We start from the raw sequence: 21,668 nt of genomic DNA on the forward strand, positions 1-21,668 counted from the left end.
GAAAAAAATTTATTATAGTAAATTTACCCCCATTGATTCTGGATGGGGACCCAAATGCATGGGCCTGGATGGGGACCCAAATAAGGCCCTGGATGGGGAACCAAAAGCATTCGGGTCAGAATCAATGAGGGTAAATTTAGGGTCAAATAAATTTACCCCATTATTGATTTTCACCCAAATGCATTTGGGTCCCCATCCAAGGGCCTTGTATTTGGGTCCCCATCCAAGGCCTTGTATTTGGGTCCCCATCCAGGCCCATGTATTTGGGCCCCCATTCTGAATCAATGGGGTAAATTTACTATAATCATTTTTTGGTCTTAGGAATGTAACAAATACAAAAGAATATTGTTGAACTCAAGTCTCCATGCCATGGCATGATGACTAATCAAAAAGGTCATTTTGGGGGTGAACTACTCCTTTAAGGTCTGCTACAAATTGGTGCAAAACCTGTGGATATGCCAGTCATTATGGCATAAACAATAAATTGAAGGGTAGTCTACATTTTAGTCGACAAAATCAACAGACAACTGTAGATTTAGTCGAATAAAATAAGATATTTAATCTACTAAAACCAGACTAAAACCAAAAACAATTCAGATGACTAAAATATGACTAAAATTAAATTGAATTTTATTCAAAAGACTAAAACTACATCAACATTTGCTGCCAAAATCGTACATCCACATCATGTATGCACATGATTTGATCCTTGTGCTGCACCGTAGCAGTGATGTGGCTCACAACACTGATCTTCCACGTCACTAGGAAGTCTGTTGAACAGCTCGGACAAGAGGATAATGTCAGCGCTTTGACTCATGTAAATAGACAAGACGAGGAGACACCTCCGAAGCCAGTTTGGGACTATATTGTCTTCTTCTAGGTACGTGTGTTTTAATCACTACTTAATGCGTGATGTGTGTTTTTGTCCATCAGAAGAAACTGTCCTCCATTTCAATGCTTCCCTCAGCAGAGAGCATAGATAGCTAGTTGGTTGGTTGGCTAACACTATGCTAGCTGAGCCTGAGCGACATGTCATCCTAAAAACGCAGATATGTTTTACTCTGGGACCATTTATTTTCATTATAATGTACTTTTTATTGTTGCAAAGCCTTGATTCTTACACTGTGGTGGACCTGGTGGTTGTGCATACGATGTCGCATGTCGCTTGCCGACCAGAACTGATCTAAAAGCTAATGCCACACGTCGTTATCTACGTGTCATTGGTTCGACTAAGGGTTAGGTTTAGGAATAGTTTTACTGAGGTTATGGGTTGGGTTTGGTTTAGGTCCCTTAGGTCTAGGTTTAGTGGTTAACATTCTCCAAGGTTAGCATTCACCAGCGTTGAACAAATGCTACGTCGCAATATCGACACGCTCCCTTTTCCACCACTGTTTACTTTACAGTTAAAAAAGTACTCAAATGTTTTACCAATCAATACTCAATACTGCAATGCAGAAATACTTTGTTACATTTAAAAGTCCAGAATTCAAGATGTACTTGAGTAAAAGTACAAAAGTATTGGGATCAAAATGTACTTAAAGTACCAAAGAGTAAAAATATCCATTTTCCCATTTCAAGTTTTCAAATGTACACAATGTATGAAAATAGCAGATCTACTACAAGATCTGTGAGATTGGCTATTTTCAAATGCCCGAAATGTAAATGTAATGTAAATGGTTAATTTATGTTTTGTAATAACAATAAAGATCTAGAAAACAAAAAACAAAATTATGTTTCTCTCAGTGTGAGACAGCAATAATTCATAAAAGAATAAAAACAAACAGTGCCTAAAGATACTCTACCATAAATATACTCTAAATCAGGGGTCAGCAACCTTTTTGAAATGAAGTTTTTATTTCCTAGATAGTCAGTGTGCCATGTCAACATACATTTGGACATAATTTTATTGTCAGGACAATGTTATAACTATCATTAGACTCAGGACCCATCTATCTCCCCGACTCCCTCCCCAGTCAAAGTTCAGAGTGTAGAATTATGTGCAGGATGTAATTTGCAGCACATTAGGTGACTTAATTTAATTGACCACATGGAACCAAGCCAAATGAGTTTAACATAAACAATCACATTCAACGGAATACTACTTGCTGGGCAGCTTGTGTATTTAGAGCTGCCCAGGTTGCCCAGGGTTAGGCAACCTTAGGCACGGGTGCCAACATTGGCACAGGGGAGGGTGATCACTGGCACACTGGCAGAAGTGTGAGGGAACATAGACGGGTTTCTGGTCCACGTCACGTTTGATTCGGTACCAAAACTAGCCAATGAAACCAGCGCATATACTCTATGAACCAGCGCTCCCCAAAACAACAGGTTTGGGGATTGGACGGACTGATTACATGATACAGTCACCTGTGCATTTAGTCTCAATGTTTGTAAACAAGAAACCCGTCTATAGGGTTGAGGGAACATAGGCATGGCCCCGTTCCCATGCGGCTACAGTGTGAGGAGGACCCATAATTCTTGTATACTGTTATGTACAAATAGTAAATTCATTGTATAATATCGACAACTAGTATTTTTGTTTTAATTGCATTTTATTTATTCATTTATCCAGTGCATGTAAATGGACTGGTAGCGGGTATACCAGTTGAATGTATTTAGATGCTGTGCAGATGCATTTATGGTACAGTCAGAGCCACTGCTCTTTAGGTCTGGGTGGTAGTGTCATTCATAAAGTGAGACTCTTCCAAAAGGGAATGTTAAAGAATTCCTGTGACTTGGACTAAATCAATGTCATGAATCTGTACAGCGAAGAAGAGACAATTCTTTATGAACTCATTAAATCATCTAGATTATAGAATATCATAGCATATAGCGTGTGTAAAATGACACTGATTATTTGTCACCATGACTGTATAATTTTGTATCAATATTCACTACATGTCTTGCTTTACTGCTGTATACTACCAAAAAATAAAATAAACTGAAGTATGCTCTTAACTGCATGTTTATCAGCATTATGTGCAGTTGTTGTTTTCAGTATAACTGTGCAATTGATATTATTGTAGAGATTATTCTAACAAATAATATATATTTAATATGTTCTCCACCAAACAAAAGTACTATTTTAATGTGTTTGTATTGCTTTCACATCTCTCATTTATTATTCAGAAATCACCCTAGTTTGGATTCTTCAGAGAGGCACATTTTGCGGCAAAATGACAGCTGCAGAAAATGTTTGCTACACTCTTATCAACGTTCCAAATGACTCGGAGCCCCCATCTGAAGTCAGCCTTAAAGCTGATCTGGGTAAGTATTCCCCAAAGTGGTTATAAATGGTAAATGGTGCATTTATATATCGCTTTTATCCAAAGCGCTTTACAGAGATTGTGCATTACATACATTCACGCACACATTCATACGCCGGTGGCGGAGGAAACCATGCAAGGCACCAACCTACTCACCGGGAGCAATTAGGGGTTCAGAGTCTTGCCCAAGGACCCTTCGACATTAACTCGGGGAGCCCAGATTCGAACTGGGAACCCTTCGTGCTCTAATAACGGTTTCTCTACCCCTGAGCTATGCCGCCCCATATAAAAGGTTATAAAAGGTTTACTACGGTAACTACACATTCAACTACTAATTCAAATTACATTTGAGAGATTACTGTACACCAGGAATACTCAAACCTCTGAACTTGTGGGCCACATTAGAAAAAAATAGAATATGGTCCCGCGCCTTCGGGACGTTTTTTGTCGCGTACATTTGCACATACGTGAGATTTATCTCTGCATTTTACCCATCCTATAACAACTAGGAGCAGTGAGCAGCCATATTCGGCGCTCGGGGAGCAATTTTAGGTCTTGCTCAGGGACACATTGACACATTGCTGCCTGACCGGGAATCGAACCAGGGACAACCAGGGGAACTGGTTCCCCAGGCAGGCTCCCTAACCACTCAGCTATGGTCACCCATTACAAAGATTTCAAGGGGCCATGGGCCATTTGATAAAATTACATTACTTGATAACTTCTCCCTTTTATTTGCTTTATTTCCACATAACGTAAGACAAGTGCAATGTGCATTATTTTGGAATTCCATTTATATTCTGCAATGACAATTTGTAATCAAAGTAATTTGCTACATTTTCTCTTTTTTTAATAATTCTGTGCAATTAGCATATTCCACACAAATACTAAAACAAACTAATCTGTACATTTGTCTGCTATTTGTTAGGGATGTTAATCGACGCATTATTGGCGAATCGACGCGTCGCGGCCGAAAATTGACGCGTCGATCGACTTTTTTCACTTTTTTTTTTCGCTAAGCAGCAGCTGAGAGGAGAGCACAACGGCACATTACTTTAAGCAACACAACGTATGCAGCTGCACCCATCAGAACTTGCATCAAAGCCCTAATAATAATTATAATAAATAATTGCTCTTCCTTGCGTTAGCATGGAGTCTGTTCTTTAGAGACTAGAAGCGGAGTTACAAAGTCCATGGAACGTAGTGGGGGCGCTCAGGCTAGCGCACCCCAGGCTAGTGTATCAAACCGACCGCGTCCACGGGTGTGTCGCATTAACGTGTATTTTGCGATCATCGCACACGGCGGCGATGCTGCCATTAACAAGCGAGCTTTCATGTCAAGCAATGAAGCATGCATGCAGAGGCAGGAGGTAAACAAAAGCATCCAGTCCATAGAGTTGATACAGTCAGGCAAGTCAGCGCGCACTGCTATGACGCGCGCATCAGCCCGGTCCAGCAGTGCTTCTCAACCAGTAGTCTGCGGACCTGACTAGCGCCGCATGCATGCGAATGCACAACACAGGCATGCACTCGTCTCCGACACAGACACACACACACACACACACACACGGTCCTCTCACATATGGAAAACATTAACGCTTATAACGTTTTTGAACGATTAAAACCTTTTTTTGGGGAAAAACTTTTGAAAAATAAAAAAATATATATATTTTTCGATTTTTCGACTTGTACTTTTTGAGTCGCGGTGGGCGTGAGTCGATCGACGCGTCGATTTTCGATTTTTTTTTCACATCCCTACTATTTGTCTGGGTTGTTGTCTATCTGTCTGCCCGCTAGGGCTGTCACGATTATAACATTTTACATGAAGATTAATTGTCACTCAAATAATTGGGATTAACGATTTAATTGTGTATTTGTCGTTGACAATTACATTTCTGTTTGGATTTTAGGCTTTGAAGTTGCACATGGCAATCATGACACATCATTTAAATATACAAAGAAATTACTGACACATTAGACAATTTTATACTTAAAAAAAGAACATTGATAGTGGAAATAGCAGACCTACAAGCTCACAACGTGTCGTGATGCGACGCGTATGCAAAATAATTGCGATTACCTCAAATAATTGCGATTAGACGATTATGTAATAATTGTGACAGCCCTACTGCCCGCTAACGTGTTAAAAAAAAGAAGGAAAAAAAATTGCGCCGTGGGCCGGAGTTTGAGTATCACTGCTGTACACCAACATTTTCACCAACAAGGTTTTAACCAATTTATACCAGATGCAATGTTTGTGTGACCCTTTCCCAACATTTATGTTCCTGTCAAAAAGTCATTTAGCAATATTATATGGCCATTGGACAACAGTTTTAAAGGGAAACTAAGCAAGTCTGTGTGTATACAAACACATTCTATGACCGGCATTAAACAGGTAGTTGTCTTTGATGCTTTCATTGATAAGAGTGTGAATGAGAGAGTGAATGTCAACATAAACAGTGGAACAAAACCAAAATACAGCCAGAGGTATGTGTCTTTCTGCAAGGAAACACCCCAGCACAACAATATAGTGGCTGATAGAGGGAAATGACTGCTAAAATATGTATATACATATCCAAAAACATAGGCTTAAAGTTAGCTAGTTTCCCTTTAACTATCCTGTGTATAATTTTAGTGATGAATATGTAATTATGATTGTTTTGTCTGTCCAAAGAAAAGGGAGAGATCAAAGCAAAGACGGAGGCTCTGAAAAAGGTCATCATCATGATTCTGAACGGCGAGAAATTGCCTGGACTGCTGATGACCATCATTCGCTTCGTCTTGCCTCTTCAAGACCACACGATCAAGAAGTTGCTGTTGGTCTTCTGGGAGATTGTTCCTAAGACAACCCCAGATGGCAAACTGCTTCAAGAGATGATCCTGGTCTGTGATGCCTATAGAAAGGTAGGCTAAGTTATACCAAGTTATATAATTACTTGCTCCCTATACATGCTGATCTATACTAAGGCTGCTGCTACGGCATGGTACATATGTCACAGTTAGTTTGAGATTCAGTTAGATTGAGAACAGGAGCGCTCGTTTTTGGGCACAAGGTGGAGCAGGCAGTGCCTTCTTCGGGGAACTAGGAATAATTTGACTTAGGTTAGGATTAGGGTTAGGTTTAGGCATAGTTTTACTGAGGTTAGGATTAGGGTAAGGTTTAGGCATAGTAGCATTCACCAGGTTAGCATTCACCAGCGTGGGACTAATGCAGTCAAATGCTTTACCACTGAGACATGGGCTTCTTCCACATCGAGGTAAACTTCTTCCACATCCAGGTGAACTAAAACAAGCGCTCCTTTCCCAATCTAACTGGTTTCTCAAACTAACTGTAACACATGTACTGCAACAGAGTGTAGAGTTAAACTAACAAACTAAACTAACTCAAGGACTTTTTAATGTAGTTTCAAAGCAATGGCAAGTACTTGAAAAAATACAATAATTCCTGAAGGGGTGCCTGGTCGTGCACTGCAGTGCTGCAGCCAGTTATGCACCATATGCTCCTTCTCTCTGCCATTGGCATTCTGTCTCCCTACACTGTACTGTCTTGGTAGAGCAGAAAATCTAAGATGAAGATTAAATAGACATGTCTTCCCCAACAGGGAGAGACACACTATAATTTATTTGATTATCCCCCTTATTTGATATTTTCCAGGTCCATAAGTCAAGACATGATTACTAGGGGTGTAACGATATAGTAACTGTATCGAAATATCGTTTTTAACTAAAAATATCGAAGTATATCGAAATGAAAACAGCTAAAATCGAATCGAATCGTTTTATTTTGTATCGTATCGAATCGGCAGTGCAAAGAATCGATTGTATCGATACTACCTACTTGTGCATTGTATTTAGTATTTTTAAGAAGAAAAAATGAAAAGGGGGGGTTTCATTACTTTTCCTTTCCATTTAGCTACACTGGTCTATCGATAAATGTGTGTAATGTGTGTATATTTGGCAGATAATCACTGTGTTTACTTATTTATATCCATAATAATACATGTTTCCCTTAAAAACCTGCACTATCCACACCTTTCATACAGATTTAATTTCTTTTCTAAATAGTTACTATATCGATGTTAAATCATTAAATCGAATCGTATCGTATCGCCATGCATGAACCAATATCGTCCATGTATCGTATCGTCAACCATGTATCGTGATATGTATCGAATCGCTATTAAAATGTATCGTTACACCCCTAATGATTACGTGATATAACTTGAGAAGTTGTTGATAAAACCCAAGAGTTTGTTGACATTTTGTTGTTTTGTGGTTGTCCTGATTTCCCTTCCATATGCAAGAATCTTACAGTCCGAAACATTCCCAATATCCAATCCAAAATGTATTCGCCTCTTCTTAACACATTTTCCGCTTTAGGTAGACCCTCCAGAAAAACGGGATTGTGCGATTTCCCGCATAATCATCTAAATGCCGCTGATTATGTGGGGGGTCGCATGATTTCACAATCCCCGCATATTCACCGCAATAATGGCATATTTCCGCGAAAAATATGCGATCACTTGATTTCACAATCCCCCGAACTTTTTCGCATAAAATTATAAAGTCATCGCTTCACCTGTTCGATCACGTTCAGACACAGAACAGAGGCAAAACAGTGGTGTGCTGTGAAAAACGTGGCTCGTGTGTGTGTGCCGTGCGAGTGCGTGCGTGCGCTCGCTGCATCTCACAGATCTGCAGGCAGACAGAGGCACATAAGACACTATTCCTCCCTTTCTCAATCATGTAGCCTAAATTCCAAGAAACTTCAAGAAACGACAAATTAAAGTTTATCCTACTTGATGTGACGTCTCCATTGCACTCCGTTTGAAACATTGCCGTTCAAAGTAAACCAGCACCTCTGACAAAATTAGGCAGTATTCCATGGAAGCAGATAGGAACAGCACTTGAACGCATACCATTTTAATCCCTTTAGAGAGAACAAAACCACATAAATAAACCGGAGTTTTGCTTTAGCAGTGAGCTATATATCCTTAGCAATGACATAGGTCATAGGGCTTTTTTGCCTTGAAAATAATGAAAGGCAGTCAAAAGTCTGTTTTGCATTTCTCAATTCACTCAAGGACCGCTAAATTAATGTTTTGACTACTTTGAAAATAGCAGATATACACACATACGTCGCTTTAGTGATATGTTGTGAGCTTGTAAATCGTCTATTTCCAAATAGCCAGTGCACTGTATATTAAAGTGGTTCAATTTGTATTATTTATACAGTATATACTGTATATATAAATGTTTTTTAAGTTCCCGCATATTTCACTTAATTTCGCATTTTCTCGCAACTTTGATAGGTTCCCGCATATTTCGCATAGTTTTGCATTTTCACTGCATAAATTCACATAAAAAATATAACTCTGTGGGCATGCTGTCTTTATTATGTTTGGACATCAGTTATAGATTAATCTTAGTTCATAATCTTCCTTTGCCTCTCAGGACCTGCAGCATCCCAATGAGTTCATTCGTGGCTCTACCCTGCGTTTCCTGTGCAAGTTGAAGGAGTCGGAGTTACTGGAGCCTCTCATGCCAGCCATTCGGTCCTGCCTGGAACACAGACACAGCTATGTTCGCCGCAATGCTGTCCTGGCAATTTACACAATCTATAGGTAGTGCACACTGTTCACTTGTATTGATTAAATACCATATTCCCTTTCAATACGACTCTTATTGTTTGAGAACAACTAATCATGAACTAATCATCCCCTTTCTATTTTGTCCAGGAACTTTGAAAATCTCATCCCAGATGCTCCAGAGCTGATCCATGATTTCCTTGTCAATGAGAAAGATGCCAGCTGTAAAAGAAACGCTTTCATGATGCTGATCCATGCAGACCAGGTTTGTGTCATATTTCCTTCTCTCGTTCTGTTTCCACTGTCATGTTACAGAAGACATATTTTAACCTGGTAACTTTCATTTTACAGGATAGAGCCCTGGATTATCTGAGCACATGCATCGATCAAGTGCACACATTTGGTGATATTCTCCAGCTAGTCATTGTGGAGCTGATTTACAAAGTGAGTCAGATACCTTATTGTTATTATTATTATTATGCTTAAATACCGGTGGGCTGGCATAGTCTATGGAGAAATTATTGATTGTCTCCACCAGCCGAAGGCATGGGGAAGAGTATGTTTTCGCCCCTGTACGTCCGTCCGTCCGTCCGTCCGTCCGTGCGTCCGTCCGTCCGTCCGTGTGTCCATCCAGTTTGTTACCAGCTAATCTCCGCGCCGTTGGCCCGGTCGCTGCCAAAAATGAGCACACACACTCCCTGGATGCCACTTCAGAACCTTGCCCCACATTTTTCAAATGGCCCTGTTCTAGCGCCACCATGAGGCTGATGTTTGCAAAACACATTTCTGTACACTACTCTTAGAGATTTTGTCCACAAATCCTACAAATCGGTAGACAGTATCTCTACAGTCATGTGATCAACATGGATCTGTCCAATTTTCCATATTCCGTCCTGATTGGCTACAAAGTTTGCAAGATTGCTCCGTTTTGAACAAAATTCCTCAAATCATGAACACTGTGCAATCTTGGTGAAATTGGGCACGCACGTTCCCACTAGGCAGATTTCTCAAATCAGCCTCATGGTGGCGCTATAACAGGGCAATTGTTGTGTTTTTACCTTTAACTCCACCGATAAGTGGGAAACTTTGTATGCGCACTCCCTAGAAGCTAAGGATAATCCTTTGCCATGCATTTTTCACATTTGTCTTTTATAGCGCCACCAGGAAGACAACTTATGTAAAACACATTCTTTGCTATTACTCAACAATCAGGCAACTCAGTACACAGTATCTCTATAGTCGTGATCAAGTCCGATCCGTCTGATATTTCATATTCAATCCTAAATGGCTAATATTGGCTTCCAAAGTTTGCAGGATTGCTCCGTTTTTGAACAAAATGCCTCAAATCATCAACACAGCTTGCAATTACAGTGAAATTTGCTACACATATTCCCACTAGGTCAAGGAACAAATGCTACCCTTTTCACATTGGCCTGTTATAGCGCCACCAGCAGGTAGACTTTAGCAAAACACATTTTTGGAACACAATGCCTCAAATCATGCATGCAGCGTCCGACTGCCATGAAAGGTCTTAGATTGGCGAAGAACACATGCCACCCTTTTTACATTGCCCTATTATAACACCACCAGGACGCCTGGCCTGGTGGAGACCTGTGCTCGGAAGAGCACTGCTTCTAGTTTGCAGTTTAAATTCATAGGGCTGCAACAGTTAATCAAACTAATCAATTTAATGAAAATATCTTCCAACAACGTGCTTCTCGATTATTAGATAATAATAATAATCTCTCTCAATCATCACTTATGACACACTTGAACTTCTAAAGGTTTTTTTCTCTGGATAGAGGGATGGCGATCTATCAGAAACTCAGATGGAGACCCAGCCATAGGACTTATTCTCCTAGATAGAATTATACCAATATTGACAAAATAATTGTTAAAAGCACATGCAATGTCAGATGGGTCAGAGTAGACTCTAGTTTCGTCAACAAATTGGGATTCCTATTTAGTGGGTATACCTTTTCCCACTCAATTATTTTCAGTCAGCATTCACTCAGTTATTCAGGTAATGTTTAATACATGGAGAAAATGTAAACACGCGCAAAATCTAAAAATAAAAGTTGTCAGTCTGTGTACTATACGGTCGAAGCTGTGAATATACAGTGACATGTATTGATGCCGCTATGGTGCTTTAAAACTGCATTACAAAACCGCACACTGCCAGAACAGCCGGTTTGACACCTGTGTCCTTGTTATTTCTGTCTTCCCCACTGTCAGGTGTGCCATGCCAACCCATCTGAGCGTGCCCGATTTATCCGCTGTATCTTCAACTTGCTGCAGTCATCCAGCCCAGCTGTCAAATATGAAGCTGCTGGCACTCTTGTCACCCTCTCCAGTGCACCCACAGCCATCAAGGTACTCTACCAAGGCTTTGACTGAATTGACTCTGATGTTGAGCATCTGATAGACCAGGGGTGGGCAACTTTGATGATGGAGAGGGCCACTACATTTTTACTCTCATTCCAGAGGACCGCAATGCATAGCAAAAATAGCCGATCTACAAGCTTAGAGCTTAGATCTGCTATTTTTGATATGTTTTAATTGGAATCCTGAAAAGTAACTTTTATTTTATTTTATTTGTTAATTTCAAATGCATGTATATGTTCTTATTTTAACTTTATGAACTTAAATACAAATACATTGGACATAAAAAATACAATAACATTTTAATGCTAGTCATTAACAATTTTGCTGCCATTTTAAACATAGCTGTAGTAAGCAGCTGCCAAATTGTCCCTACCTTTTAACGTGGGCACAATCTGTGCGCGACTCATCTAGTAGATGTGTAGACTCGGTGACAGCTTTCGAATAAAAAAAACCCCATTGAAATAGACATATCCGTTGCCACGCTGTATCCCTGCTTATCCGCCCGTGTTTACATGAAAAAACATTGAAAAAAGCCAGCTGTGCGCTATGGTAACACGTGGACACGTTCGTGCACAAAACGCACAATATGTGCGGGGATCATAATCCAGGCGTGTAGAGACGGGATCAAAGTTTCCAAACGCAAAAATCGGATTGAAAAACGAGCTTTCCATCGCCGAGTAGCTTCCTCTTCTGTTACAATGTAAACCAACGGAGGCGGGACTATGGCCCAGGCTCAGACCGGATACGGAAAGCTAGATCTGGTCCAGACCGGAAATACGACCGGATACATTTAGGGGGTGGGCCTAAAGAGCCAGAATCAGCGAAAATCATCGATAATACTTTTAATCCTTTCATAATGATTAAAGCTAATTAAACTTCCGGGATCGACGGGCATGGCACCGCGGTACAGCGGGAAATCTCTGGTTTCGACGGGGATCGCAGAGTATGAGTTAAGCTACTAATATAAACTGAAGTAATTAAAGTGAGTCATTTATTTATTTTTTTGGAATTGTAACAGCTGAAATCAATAATATATCAGTACTCCAATATCAACCTGTGGGCCGCATTAAGTGAAGGTGGGGGCTGCATGTGATGTGGCCCCCGGGCCGCCAGTTGCCCATGTATGTGATCAATAAATAGTGGTTAATTCCCCAAACTGATCACCTTGTGTTATAACATAAATCAGTAGGGCCTTTTTTTATTTGTTTTTTTAATGAATGGATTTGGGTTGTTTTGTTGGGCTCCAGGCTGCTGCCCAGTGCTACATTGATTTGATCATCAAGGAGAGTGACAACAACGTGAAGCTGATTGTCCTAGATCGTCTCATTGAACTAAAGGATCATCCTACTCATGAGCGAGTACTTCAGGTATTTTCAACAACCTGTTTTGTTTGTTGGATTTTCTAGAATTGTTTATATTGTATATGTACCGTATATTTTTGTTTCAGTGGTTGGAAATTAATTGCAGTACATACAAAACATTTTATAACTCTGTACACATGCTTTTCCGCTGTTACTTCAGGACCTAGTGATGGACATCCTGCGTGTTCTGAGCACACCCGACCTGGAGGTGAGAAAGAAGACCTTGCAGTTGGCCCTGGACCTGGTCTCCTCTCGTAACGTAGAAGAGGTAAGTGGTGTTTGTACATGTTGTCGTTGCCTGTGCCAACATGGACATCCTGAGTCAAATTCTAAAGCCCTCTGTTGGTTTCCAGTTGGTGATCGTGCTGAAGAAGGAGGTAATCAAAACCAACAATGTAACGGAGCACGAGGACACTGATAAATACAGGCAACTGTTGGTGCGCACCCTCCACTCCTGCAGCGTGCGCTTCCCTGATATGGCTGCCAATGTCATTCCTGTGGTGAGCTTGCCTACTATTCAAACACAATGGATCCTGATGTCGCCAAGATAGTTAGGTCTCTGCGTGAGACAGTCAGATAGTTGGCTTAGCCACTTAAACCCTATATATATATATATATATAGTTTTATGTCAAATAGAGAAAACGGAGCACAATATGTCGCATTGCAACGTGTAGATCGGCTATTTTTGCAGCCTTTTAGCTGAATATTTGGCTATTATGACATACCCAGAATAGGGACGCTAGGGTTTTTGTGGTTTAAGCATACAGTGTGCTTTCTTTGTTCCTGCGCTTAAAATACATTTCTGTGTATGTGTTTCAGTTGATGGAGTTCCTAAGCGACACTAATGAGGCGGCTGCTGCAGATGTCCTGGAGTTTGTGCGGGAGGCCATTCAGAGATTTGAAAACCTGAGGCCCCTGATCACAGAGAAGATGCTGGAAGTTTTCCATGCCATCAAAACTGTCAAGTAAGGCCTCATAAACATGTCGTGCCACTGTGTTTAGTTGTCTTGTGTTGTGTGGATGTACACTCACCCTCACTTACTGTAGATCAGCTAATACAGGACGTCAGTTAAATCATCCTCGCCAACACACTTTCACACGTCCTACACTCTTCTCCCTCCTGTCTCCCAAGCTGTGGAAACCAGTAAGACTCCCTAATCGGGAGATAAGCGACCGTCAGGTCGCATACACAAACTTTAGAAGGCAATCGCAGCCAATCAGGAGGGAATATGGGAAATGGGACAGATCCATGTTGATGACATGACTTTAGAGATACTGTAACGCTTTGCGTGACTTTAGGCCAAAAGCTGTAGGAGCAGTGTCCAAAAATGTGTTTTGCAATAATCGGCCTCATGGTGGCGCTAGAAGAGGGCCATGTGAGAAATCAGGGCTGGAGGAATAAACTCCACCTAAACAGTCTGAAAACTCAAGACTTCACTTCTCCCACTAGCACTCTTTCCTTGTATCCCTTCTAGTTGCCTACTTGTTTGACAGTTGCTAATTATACTAGGCCTATGTAGAGATATATATATTGGTTACTTATTCAGATATGTTATTTAGAGACATACTGGTTGCTTGACCACAAATACTAACAACTTTGTTTTGTTTAAATTTGTTTATTTATGGGACAGTACACATTAATGAACATTCAATACGGTTACACATCTCCATTCAGAAACATTGCCATTCAGAAGATTGACTTCCATTATGGTGTCACCTAAACCTAACCTAAACCCTAACCCTAACCTCAGTGGGGGTATTTTTGAATGGGGATGTTTCTAAGTGGGGGTGTTTCTGAATGGAGGTCTGCCCCCATTCAATACATGTAGAAGAAATAAAGAATTAAATCAATTGAACATGCTGGATTTAAGAAGCTCATTTCCATCCGTAGTCCCACATACATATTCTGACACTTCAATCAAATGGTTATTTGCTAAAGCCTTGTGTTATACTTGTTCACTTTGAGATTACAGCCATATGGTTCATTTATGTGTCATCATGTTTTGGAGGGGGGAATAAATGTTGGAAAACAGTGGATTTTGTGTGTTGAGAGCTGTGGATGTTGGTAACCTTTGACCTTTATTTGATGTTAGGATCTATAGAGGAGCACTGTGGATCTTGGGGGAATATTGCAGCACAAAGGAGGATATTCAAAGTGTGATGACAGAGGTCCGCAGGTCACTGGGAGAGGTAATGATTCTGTTGTTGAATTATCAGGCATTCATAATATGATTAACAGCTAGTTGCACAGCATTGCAAGGAGACTGAGTCTGCAACATTCTCACATCCACCTGTGTCTGATATTCAGATCCCCATAGTAGACAATGAGATAAAGAAGGAGTCTGGAGAGTTGAAACCAGAAGAGGAGGTGAACGCAGCCCCAGCTCAGAAACTGGTGACAGAGATGGGCACATACGTGACACAGAGTGCCCTCAGCTCCTCTCGACCTTCCAAGAAAGATGAGGACAGGTACAAATTTGTTAAATTATTTAATTTCTTATTAATATACTTCAGAGGTCTTCAACAGGTGGTCCGGGACGGTTACACCCCGCCACTCCGACATGTCTCCTTTCCGACATGTCTCCATTCCGACACTAACCCTAACCCTAAACTTAACCTCTATGGAAGTGTCGCCACTCCGACAATAAGAAGTCAATTTTGGAGTGGAATGGAGAGCGACCCCTAGGGGGTCCTCAGAGTTACTACAGGAGGTCCGCCAAATCTTTGAGTGATTATGTTTGATCACTTGAACCCTAGCATCCCTATTCTTAGTGGAAAAATAACCAAAAAATAGCCGATCTACAAGCTCTGCGAGGCATTGTGAGCTTGTAGATCGGCTATTTTTTGGCACTGGTTTGGTGTAGAGGGACAAGAGCAGACTAGTAGGCATTGACAGTTCAAGTTTATACAATATGTAGTGGGGGTACGATATGTAGTGGGGGTCCCTGCTTCATCTCTCTCAGAGCTAAGAGGACTTGGGCTGAAAACGTTGAAGACCCCTGATATAAATTAATTGTATTAAACATTGCTAGTAATGTTTGACAAAAGCACCGGTAAATGGCGATGATATCTTGAAAAAGGGCTGTTACTACGTGTCTGATCCTTGTGTGTTCTAGACCTCCCCTAAGAGGCTTCCTGATGGATGGTGATTTCTACGTGGCGGCCTCCCTGGCTACAACGCTGACCAAATTGGCTTTACGCTATGTTGCTATTGTACCGGACAAAAAGAAACAAAATGTGAGTTGTTCACTCACTTCATTTCTGAATAATTCACTTGAACCCAACCATCCCTATTTTGGGGGCAAACATTCCGCGAAAGTAAGCAGATCTACAAGCTCACAATGTGTCGCACTGTGAGCGTGTAGATTGGCTATTTTCATTGGCGAGATTTGGTTCAACAAAATAGGGTTTAAATTATTAAATTAAATGTTCTCTTTAATTATTTTTTTATTATGCAACCCATTGCCTGCTTCATCATTGGTCACTCGGTAATGGAGATGTAGTTATAGGTATATGCAGGGTTCCCACGGTCATGAAATTCCTGGAAATATTTTGAAATTAGAAAAATATTTTTCCAGTACTGGAAAAGTTTTGGAATTTATCAAGGGTCCTGGAAGGTCCTGGAAAAAATTGTTATGCATTGTCTTTGGTTATTGATTTTGTTAATACCTCTGAAATGACAAATTAAACATGGGCCAAATTGTCATATATTAGAGGCAGGAATTGTGAAAATAGCAGATCTACATGCTCACAACATCTGCTATTTTCACAATAGAACCGTGTTATACAAAATTCCTCAACTCTTAGTGCTCGTCAGGGTGCCGGGTCCCCAGTTAAAACATTATTATTTCGGGGACCACGGCCTGAAAAGGTTGAGAACTACTGGCATACACTACCTGTCTTTGGGCATTGCACATAGGAGTAAGCGACTCGTTATTGAGCTGAATTATTGTTATATAGTCCTGGAAATCGGGTTAAATATTCTGGAAAATAATCTAATTGGTAAAGATGTGTGGGAACCCTGTATATGCCTCTAACCCCTGCTCTTGGCCTCTCTATTTCAGTGCTTCGTTGCAGAATCCATGTTGATCATGGTCACAGTGCTTCACCTGGGCAAGTCCTCTCTGCCCAAGAAGCCAATCACAGACGACGACGTGGACCGCATCTCGTTGTGTCTCAAGGTCCTGTCTGAGTGTTCGCCGCTCATGAATGACATTTTTAACAAGGAGTGCCGCAGATCTCTGTCACACATGCTCACTGTCAGACTGGAGGAAGAGAAGCTGTCACAGAAGGTAACGGCTTTAACCCATTATAGGCCTAGAATTGTTGAATGTTTTAACCAGTGAAAAATAGCAGATATACAAGCTCACAGCGCGCTGCGAGCTTGTAGATCTGCTATTTTTTTTTTAAAGAATTATTTTTTTTGCAAATCTTTGAATATATGTATTTTCAAAGCAAACGTTTGTAACTCAAATTTTGCTTCTGGGTGGTCCCTGGAACTAAATATGTTGAATGGGGGTCCGTGGCCAAATACATATCATTTTGGGGGTCCTTCACATAAAAAAAATTGAGAACCACTGACATAGTAGTGTCTCAAGAACAGACTAACTGAGCTCCAGTTAAGTGAAAAGTACCTTTTCTTTGACGATGGCTGGCCAGATTGCTGACATAGAAACATAGGTTTTTCAAAAAAAACTTTAGAAGGATTCAAAAGACACTTATAGAATCGGGTCAAAATTCTAATTTTCATGATTTTTCAAAAATAGCAGATCTAGCCGCGCTGTGAGCTTGTATATCTGCTATTTTTTTTATATTTTTTATATTTTTTACATTGTTGTAGAGCTCAAGGATGAGAGGGCAATGCAATGCCAGTGAACAATTATGTCATGTTTATTTGCTCAAGAATATATTTTCAGCTCTATTAATAAGGTATTTCTGTCCCTGCACCTTGATGTTAATAATATGTTCTTCTCATGTTGCCATTTTATTGCCATAGAGATTTCTTAATGGTTTATAGCATGGGATAATCACATGAAATGCGCATTGTTTATTGTTTATCAACCTTATTTTTGTCTTCCTTGCACCAATAGAAAGAGTCTGAGAAGCGCAACGTAACGGTTCAGGCCGACGACCCCATCTCCTTCATGCAGCTGACAGCCAAGACTGATGTGTCCTCTAAGGAGGACCAGTTCCAGCTCAGTCTGTTAGCTGCCATGGGCACCACTCAAAGGAAGGAGGCTGCTGATCCTTTGGCCTCCAAGCTCAACAAGGTACAGCCTGGCATAATTTACAATGTACATTAGTGTGTGTATTGCTTAGTATTCCTGCTTCTAGTTTGTAATATTTTATTTTTGACTGTAGAATGCTAATTCTTATTTAAATAACCAGCAAAAGGCACTGGTGTTGTTAATGGTCAGCGACTATGAATGGGTGACGTAAAATACAAATGTGTCTTCAAATCAGCATATAGAATAAATTTGACCTCCTTCTACAGGTGACCCAGCTGACAGGCTTCTCTGACCCAGTCTATGCTGAGGCCTATGTTCATGTCAACCAGTATGACATAGTACTGGATGTACTGGTGGTCAACCAAACCAGTGATACTCTTCAGAACTGTACACTGGAGCTAGCTACTTTGGGTGAGTTGTCTTGTCTCCTTGAGTTGTCTTTCATTCTTTCTACATGTGTTCACTCTTGCCTCGAAGGACCAAGTACTGTATATACTCAGGGGTGTCACAAGGGGGAGAAAAGTGGGACTGAGTTACTAGGGCCCAAGGTGGAGGGGTCTTAATTATTTTATACTTTTAGCTATTGAAAAAATAGCAGATATACAAGCTCAGTGCCACGCTGCGAGCTTGTAGATCTGCTATTTTTGAAAAGTCGTGAAAATGTGTGCAAATCTTTGAATAGAAGAATGAATGTATTTTTTAAGCAAACATTTGTAATTCAAATTTTGCTTCTGGGGGGTCCGTAGAACTAAATGTTTTGAGATGGGTGTCCATGGCCAAATACATATCATTTTGGGGGTCCTTGACATGAAAAGGTGTGAGGACCACTGACATAGAAACATAGGATTCTTGCACAAATGTTCACGATTTAAAAAAAATATATCAGATCTACAAGCTTGCAGCTTGTATATCAGCTATTTTTCAATAGTTAAAGCACAAAATAATGCTTTCCGAGTCTAAATGGGTTAAACCCCCTTCCCTTATGAAGAACCCTTGTATCCAGGGCCCAGAATTTGGTGCAACACCCCTGATTCTTTCTACATGTGTTCACTCTTGGCACAAAGGACCGAGTACTCTATATACTGTATATACAGTATAACTGTTACCTTTCAATTCACAGGTGACCTGAAGTTGGTTGAGAAGCCTTCTCCTCTGACTCTGGCTCCTCATGATTTTGCTAACATTAAGGCTAACGTCAAGGTGGCATCCACAGAGAATGGCATTATATTTGGCAACATTGGTAAGGGCTCATATTTGAAGCTTTTTTTTTTCTCCATTCATTGTCCAAAATAATGCCACACTTATTTTCATTAACCAAATATTTATTTTGTCACTCGCATATTAACCACATGTATTTTTGTAGTCTATGACGTGTCGGGAGCAGGGAGTGATAGGAACTGCGTTGTCCTGAGTGACATCCACATTGACATCATGGACTACATCCAGCCTGCCTCGTGTACTGATGCTGAGTTCAGACAGATGTGGGCCGAATTTGAGTGGGAGAACAAGGTATGCTGGGTGTTACTTTAATTGGCCAGATTGGTTGAGCAGATTTGGTATTTTGTTGTATTTTTTTGTTTCTGTATATTTGTTGTACACTACACAATTGATTATTCGAAATTCAGCCATGCTTTGATGTTACACATTATCTGCCTTAGAAGGAGATCTCTGTTTTTCCTTTTTTGGTAGTTCAGTGCCAGGTATTTTTGGTGTTTTTACCTGTTTTTGGAGGACGATCGCACGCGTGCACAGTGCCGTGCGTGTTCTCCGATTGGTTGCGGTCATTTCTACACCCTTACTGTGTGTGAGCCTGCAGTGGTTTCGCTTCCTTGTTAAATGTACTCCGTGTGACGAGAGCACAAATTCATGCGGGCGGGGCCATTTATGCCTCTCGAAACCTAGAACAGTGAGGAAAGCGCATTTCTTCTTCTGCAGTTAAATGGGACTGGATGGGGAACGGAATTGTTTTCGTGTTATTTTGTCTCCTAGCAACTATTAGCAGCTGTAGCTTGATCGAACGGTGCACAACGGCGATCTTAATACGCTGATACATTTTTTTAAAAAGGCTAAGACAGAGATCTCCTTCGAGGGTACATGGCTACTATTAATGTAGTCATGATGTCAGTAAATGTATAAAAAAAAAATATATATATATATATATATATATATATATATATATATATATATATATATTTTTTTTTTTTTTTATATATTATATATATTTGTTAAACATAAAATCATGATGTTTACTGTAGGTGACAGTGAACACCAATATCGCTGACCTGAATGAGTACCTCGGCCACATCCTCGGTTCAACTAACATGAAGTGCCTGACTCCTGAGAAGGTCAGTATGACCTCATTGCATGGAATATCCTGAAGACATCAAGGCCATTAAAACATCAATTGTATTCATATATTTAGCCAGTATTTGTGTGGCTTGACGATTTTCTAATACCCTCTGTTGTTCACATGAACTAGGCACTGTCTGGCTTCTGTGGCTTCATGGCTGCCAACCTTTATGCACGCTCCATCTTTGGAGAAGACGCCCTGGCCAACGTCAGCATTGAGAAGCCCATCCACCTGGGGCCTGATGCACCTGTTAATGGACACATTCGCATCAGAGCCAAAAGCCAGGTGAGTCTCAGCAGCTATACCATTATTGCCCTCTAAAGCAGTGGTTCTCAACCTTTTCAGGCCGCAACCCCCAAAATAATCATATTTGAACTGGGGACCCCTCCACCCTGACGAGCACTAAGATTTGACGCATTACCCGCTTCTATTGTGAAAATAGCAGATCTACATGCTCACAGCGCCTCGTGCTGTGAGGTGTTGTGAGCATGTAGATCTGCTATTTTCACAATTTCTGCCTCTAATATTTGACAATTTGGCCAATGTTTAATTTGTCAATTTAGAGGTATTAAAAAGTCCTTAAATTGTCACTTTAGGAATGTGCAGATACCCTCTATACACTTAAACTTTGTGTTGGTTTGTTTACTTTTGAGTGAGAAAAAAATGTTGCACATTAAAGGAGCTATAGTCAACTTTTTCTTGAAAAACGGATGCTAAAATAAAAATAATGTTTCGAAAATATTTAAAAAAAAAATAAGCTTCATATATGTGTTTCAATTAAAAAATGACCACAAAAAGCGTAAAATAATGATAAAATAATCATTTTGGTCCTTTGTTTACATTTACAGGGCCCGTACTTTGTTTACATCCTAGTCTGTAGACTAGGATGTACACCTACAATGAAAAAGTTGACTATAGCTCCTTTAAGTTAATCATCTGGGGACCCCCCCAAAATAATTTGGGGACCCCCCCTGGGGGTCCTGACCCGCAGGTTGAGAACCACTGCTCTAAATCAAACAGTATCGATATTTTGATCACGGGAGAACATTAAACTACTGTCAGTTGTGTAACTTGATCTCAGTTTGAGTAACATCTGACTGATTCGGCAGAGCTTGTTACTTTTTTGATTGAATGTTTTAAATGTGTTCTAACGTAACAATTTCTCCCTTCTTCGTTTAAAGGGTATGGCCTTGAGTCTTGGTGACAAGATCAACCTTTCCCAGAAAAAGACGGCTGTCTAAAGCAACTCTTCTGTCAAACAAACCGATCCCATTCACTTTCTAAGAGTAATCTGTCTTTTCTCTCACTGTATATTGTCCATCTTCACTGCCGCTGATCAGTCAAATAAGAGCTCTAGTATACGGTCAATCTCTTCTACACAGTTTTGCCATTTCCATCACTATTCTCTGTAAAAACCCCTTTATTATAGTCCAAGTAATGTTTCTGACCTGTGATATCTTTCATTTTCAATAAACATTTAAAAAATAAA

General features: G+C 40.4%; 1 protein-coding gene across 1 annotated transcript; it reads left to right on the forward strand.

Moving 5' to 3' along the window:
- Positions 1-757: 757 nt before the first annotated feature.
- copb1 (COPI coat complex subunit beta 1) lies at positions 758-21,668 on the forward strand. Its single transcript, XM_080729267.1, has 22 exons — positions 758-880; positions 3,130-3,267; positions 5,941-6,170; positions 8,721-8,890; positions 9,005-9,119; positions 9,206-9,298; positions 11,090-11,227; positions 12,487-12,606; positions 12,761-12,868; positions 12,954-13,100; positions 13,421-13,566; positions 14,695-14,791; positions 14,910-15,070; positions 15,718-15,838; positions 16,666-16,893; positions 17,692-17,871; positions 18,096-18,240; positions 18,950-19,069; positions 19,193-19,338; positions 20,085-20,174; positions 20,309-20,464; positions 21,361-21,668. The coding sequence occupies exons 2-22, from the start codon at positions 3,177-3,179 to the stop codon at positions 21,418-21,420; spliced, it is 2,862 nt and encodes a 953-aa protein (XP_080585393.1). The 5' UTR covers positions 758-880; positions 3,130-3,176; the 3' UTR covers positions 21,421-21,668.

This window comes from Nannobrachium achirus (genome assembly GCF_963921795.1).
Source record: "Nannobrachium achirus genome assembly, chromosome: 7".
In the NCBI taxonomy this organism is placed as follows: Eukaryota; Metazoa; Chordata; class Actinopteri; order Myctophiformes; family Myctophidae; genus Nannobrachium; species Nannobrachium achirus.

Bases quoted from the DNA above. Each gene is read 5' to 3' on its own strand.
- copb1 (XM_080729267.1), top strand. From the start codon at position 3,177: ATGACAGCTGCAGAAAATGTTTGCTACACTCTTATCAACGTTCCAAAT. The intron at 15,071-15,717 runs GTACAAATTTGT...TGTGTGTTCTAG, and splicing joins TCCAAGAAAGATGAGGACAG to ACCTCCCCTAAGAGGCTTCC. The intron at 20,465-21,360 runs GTGAGTCTCAGC...CTTCGTTTAAAG, and splicing joins GCATCAGAGCCAAAAGCCAG to GGTATGGCCTTGAGTCTTGG.